Source organism: Impatiens glandulifera, chromosome 1 (genome assembly GCF_907164915.1).
Source record: "Impatiens glandulifera chromosome 1, dImpGla2.1, whole genome shotgun sequence".
NCBI classification, from domain to species: domain Eukaryota; kingdom Viridiplantae; phylum Streptophyta; class Magnoliopsida; order Ericales; family Balsaminaceae; genus Impatiens; species Impatiens glandulifera.
This window is the reverse complement of record NC_061862.1, coordinates 122,575,921-122,581,319: the sequence shown is the minus strand read 5'-3', so window position 1 is coordinate 122,581,319 and position 5,399 is coordinate 122,575,921. Positions and strand designations below refer to the sequence as shown.

The 5,399-nt window shown below is 29.6% G+C and overlaps 1 protein-coding gene across 1 annotated transcript; it reads left to right on the top strand.

The window, feature by feature from the left end:
• The first annotated feature begins 2,295 nt into the window (after positions 1 to 2,295).
• LOC124921863 (glutaredoxin-C11-like) lies at positions 2,296 to 2,601 on the top strand. Its single transcript, XM_047462566.1, has one exon. The coding sequence runs from the start codon at positions 2,296 to 2,298 to the stop codon at positions 2,599 to 2,601; it is 306 nt and encodes a 101-aa protein (XP_047318522.1).
• Positions 2,602 to 5,399: the final 2,798 nt, after the last annotated feature.

Below are 5,399 nucleotides of genomic sequence, written 5' to 3'. Positions count from 1 at the left end.
TGGGATATTTTGTACAATTTCTTAGAATGGTCAATAATACTTTGTATCATTTATAGATGACTACTCAAGATATGCATACATATTTCTAATTCATGAAAAATGATAAGTATTGAATGTATTCAAATAATTTAAAATTGAAGTTGAAAACCAACTCAATAAGAGAATAAAGAAATTCAAATCTAACGGTTGTGGTGAATATTATGGTAGATATGATAGTTCAAGTGAACAACATCCATGACCTTTTGTTAGATACCTAGAGAAGTATGGGATTGTCCCACAATACCATGTCTGTTTCACCTAGAATGAATAGTGTGGCTGAAAGGCGTAATCACATTCTTAAGGATATGGTAAAAAGTATGATTAGTCGTTCGACTTTACTAGAATCCCTATGGGGAGAGACACTAAAGACTGCAACCTACATTTTAAATAGAGTACAAACTAAAACAACTACTAAAACACCTTATGAGCTTTAGACTTGTCGAAAACCTAGTTTAAAGCATTTCCATGTTTAGAAATGTCCTGTTGAGGCAATGCCTTATAGGTCGAATGAAAGGAAATTTGATCATAGAACAATTAATAGTTATTTTATTGGGTAATCTTAACAATCAATGAGCTATAAATTGTATGATCCCAAGTTAAAAACAATTTTTGAGACGGGATTGTAATATTTTTTGAGGATATTGAGTTTGATGGGAGAAATGACTTTGTCTTTGAAGATAATTTGGATTCAACAATTCATATTGAGGAAGACTTGATTCATTTCTAAAATACTTTTGATATTGATATGTATTTTATTCCTATTGATGATCAAGTTTAAAATTAAGAGCAACAAGATATTGTTGAACAAACTAATGAAGAACAAATTCAACAACGTCAAGATCAAGTGCTTTTGAGACGATTCACTAGTGAAATGAGAAGTTCAATATCAATTGATTATATAGTTTTTTTCGAAAAATAAGGATAGTGGTGGTATAATGTAAGATAACCTGTTGGTTGTAAATGATTTTTTAAAACCAAACGGAATTGAAAAGGTAATGTTGACAAATATAAGGTTTGTTTTGTAGAAAAATGTCATTCTCCAAAGGAAGGGATTTCCTTTAAAGAGACATTTTCTCCAGTTTCATCGAAACATTCTTTCAGGACAATCATGACATTCGTTGCACAATTTGATATGGAGCATAATCAAATGGATGTCAAGACGACGTTTCTTAATGAAGACATTGAAGAAAATATCTATATGGTGCAACCATAAAATTTGTGTCAGGAGACTCAAAACATATGGTATTTAAATTGAGAAAATCTATTTATAGGCTCAAAATGATTTAGTAATTATTAATTTATAGTTTCGTTGGGACCAATATATATACACCGAGATTTTAAAAAAAATATTATCATATTATTTTATCGATTGAGATCCAATTTTGTACTGGTCCCAAGTTGAGACTGAACAAATTATTAATTTTATCGAGATTATTAATTTATTGAGTATTAATTTATAGAAATTTTACTACAATCCAAATCTCAATATTATTCATCATTTATAACTTGAGTAACAAATATAATTATCCTATTATAACTTATAGTTCTAATCCGTACATTAAAAAAGAATATCTAACTAATCAAGTTTATTCAATACCAAATTCAACATATTTTACATAATTACATTTAACTGTTAACATAACAACATTTCAACTACTATAAGAGTTCATACCTTTTAACAACTACAAATAAAAATTATTTATACTAAAGATATTATGCATCTCTAAGCTTGTGTTGTAGCATAATATTGGGAGTTGACTTTTGAAGATGCTTATCAATCATGGCTACATATCAAGAACGGTGCATCTATATATGTTTGGTTTAGATTACTTTTGTTCTTAATATATTAATCTTTCTTTCAAAAAGATGTCTTCTAGAATCAAATAAGTGTTTGCAAAAGATTAGAAAAGAATATATCCTCCAATTCTAGCTACTTCTCATAAAGGCAATACTATTCAGAATCGGGTGTATCATGTATGTACACAACTGTCAACCTGAAATATGGATAACTGATAATAGATGATACTACGTGTCTAATTTGTAAAAGCATGACAAGTCACTATCAAGCAAATCATCATACCTGTATTTCTCATCCAAACAAATATCAATAATGCAGTCCAACCTATTCCAAGAGCACCTATAAATATGGGGTACTGTGATGAAAGGCTAGAGTTCCTCAACAACAATATATACATAAGAGCTTCATATCATTTATGCTTTTGTATTAATTTTGAAGTAGTTTATAGTAAGTTAAGAATGGACAAGATTAGAGAGTTGGCATCAAATAAGGCTGCAGTGATCTTTACTAAGAGCTCATGTTGTATGTGCTATAGTATTAAGCAACTGTTTTATGAAATGGGTGCGAGTCCAGAAATCTATGAGATTGATCAAGAAATAGGTGGGAAGGAGATAGAACGAGCCCTAAGGATGATAGGCTGCAACTCTGTCCCAGCTGTGTTTATTGGAGGTATATTTATTGGATCGACTAAGGATGTTATCTCTCACCATGTTGATGACTCTCTCAAGAAAATGCTTATTGATGCTAGAGCTATTTGGCTCTAACCTCTAGCTTCATTCTTAGACTAATGTTAGCATGAACTGTGTTGGTACAATGTTAATTAAAATAACGTTGTATCAAATGGATTATTCCTTTTACCAACTTTAGTGACGGTTTCTTTAAGGCGTCACTTTATGGAAGGATAACCTTGTAATATCTTTTGCTCTTTTTTTCTGTACTATGTTGTATTATGGGAAGTTAGATTAAAACACAAGTGTATATTTTGACTTGTTTTAGCATCTTACAATACTTTGGTTCTTTTATTTTCATTTCTTCTATTTACATTTTTGCTTAACTTAGGAAAAGGTAAAAAGGGATCTTCTACAACTTTTCTTTTGGTTTCCACAAGAAATTGAGATACTAATTGATGTATTTTCAAGTTCTATTCCTAATAATTACTAATGACATGCAAGATTCTTTTTGTATAAATACCATTTATACACATGTAGTTATATATTGTATAAGTTAACTATTTATGTACTCTAACTTTTAAAATTATTTTTTTCTATATATTTACTGTTAAATCTTTGATTATCTATGCTTATTCATATTTTGTTTTTTTTATTTTTATTTCTAAACAACAAATCATATTAATAAAAAAATCAAAAAAATCTATTCTATTTAGTCTATTTTGTAGCATTTGTTTTTTTTATTTATTTGACTATTATCTAATATATAATTAATTTTAAAACCGACTAACTGTGTTGTTTCCGAATTAATTGTTTTTTAATTAAATATCAGGTTTAGAAATAAAAATGAAGATCATATTGATCTGAAATTATTTAAAATGGTATATTCAGCTGTAGAAATCAAGTGGCTACATTATCTAAATGTTTGATTAAAAAAAGGTTTAAACTTTTAAAGGTTTAAACTCGAGTTTAAAAAGAGGCAACATAACTATTGTGGTTGAGACATTAAAATCACCATTTGAAACTTACCTAGACTTTCGTCTTGATTGACCGAAATGGAAGAACTCAAGTGTATTGATTCTGTTAGATACACCTGAAATACTAAAAATAAAAATATTTGTGTTTAAACGAGGTATTGAAATCACCACTAATTGCCACTTTGACCACAATTATAATTGCATCAAAAATCAAAAGTCAAGATTATAAGTGTATTCAGATTTGATTAAATACAGATTAAAATTGAATTAAGATTATCTAAATATCTAATTAAAATATATTTTTTCTTAATTTTATTTATTTCACCTCAATATATTATTATTTTCTTAGTTTATGTCCACCCTATCAGTAAATTTTTTTCCTATAGTAATCAATTAATTATATATATATATAGGTTCTTCTGTAACTATTGGATAGATAAAATATTTTAAAATAATTTAAAAAATTTACAAATATAAAAAAGTAAATAAATAAAATATATTAAACAATTACATAGAAAAATGTTAAATTAAATTATCCAAATTATACTTAGTCTAATCCAGATCTAATTCATATTAATAAATATTAGTGATTGGATTAATATAATTTGGATTTAATATGGATAAAATAAAAAGGATTGGATTCACTTTTTGATTACCCCTAATTAATACTAGGTCTACAGCTTATGATCAAATCTCCTATTATTGGGAAGATGATGCAGGGGATGTTGCGAGGATTATGGTGGTGAAAAGATGTAAATGGTGACTAAGGATTATGGTGGTGAAAGTAATTGGAAAAGAGAGAAGAAGGGAATTTCAGACCAAAGAGATAGGTATGTTAGCACCAATGATGCATTGAAATTGAAGGTGAGGAAACAAGATAAAGATCAAGAGGTTATGGAAATGTGGCAAACAAATGTAGGCGGTGATTCTGAGGTGCTATTTATTGTCCACTGTAGGGTTTCTGGATATTTAGGGTTTCTGGATATTTAGAATTGATAGAAATTATTAACTTAACACTTATATATATAGCGGGAGTTAAAGAGACAATGTTGGTGAGTTTAAGAATTTATTGTGAGTAAATTAAAAGTTGTTGACCTTTATTGTCTTTTAAGAAATTAAGGCTTATTTAATTATTAATGGGTTTGGGCTCAATGCATAAAAAAATTAGGTTTTCTAGGTTAATTACTCATTTATAAGAGTTTTTTTGTAAAGGTTGATATACAACACTTGAGACTCTTAAGACTTTTCCTCTTTACCAAATATTATTGTCCTTCTTAGTATTTTCAGAGTTTCATTTATTCATAACTGTTCTTAGAAGATCCAATAATCAGAACTAAAATTTGGTATCAGAGCCTATCTGAAGAACATGTTGTCAAAATCAACTAGAGTTGCGGCAACAATGAAGATTGAAAGAGAAGAGAACGTGACACTCTCCTATCATCTACTCACAAAGAGTACCTACTCGATGTGGGCATTAATGATGCGAGTAAACTTACAAGCACAAGGAGTGTGGGAATCCGTGATGGTTGACAAGGTCGACGAACAGAAGGATAAAATAGTTCTCACCGCCATCTATCAAGTGTTCCCCGAGGACGTCGTTCTCATGGTGGCTGAGAAGGATTCAGAAAAACTAGCGTGAGAGACGCTAAAGACAATGTATATTGGAGTGGAGAGAGTCAAGGAGGCAAAAGTGCAAACTTTGAAGACACAATTCGAGGCATTTCGCATGAAGAATGGGGAATCGATGGATGATTTCACCATGAAATTGACATCCATTGTGACTAGTATCCACTCGTTGAGAGAGAAGGTGGAGGAGATCTTCGTCGTCAAGAAATTCCTTAAAGTTGTACCACAAACATACATGCAGATCGTTACAACGATCGAGAAATTTGGTGACCTCAAGAATATGACCGTCGA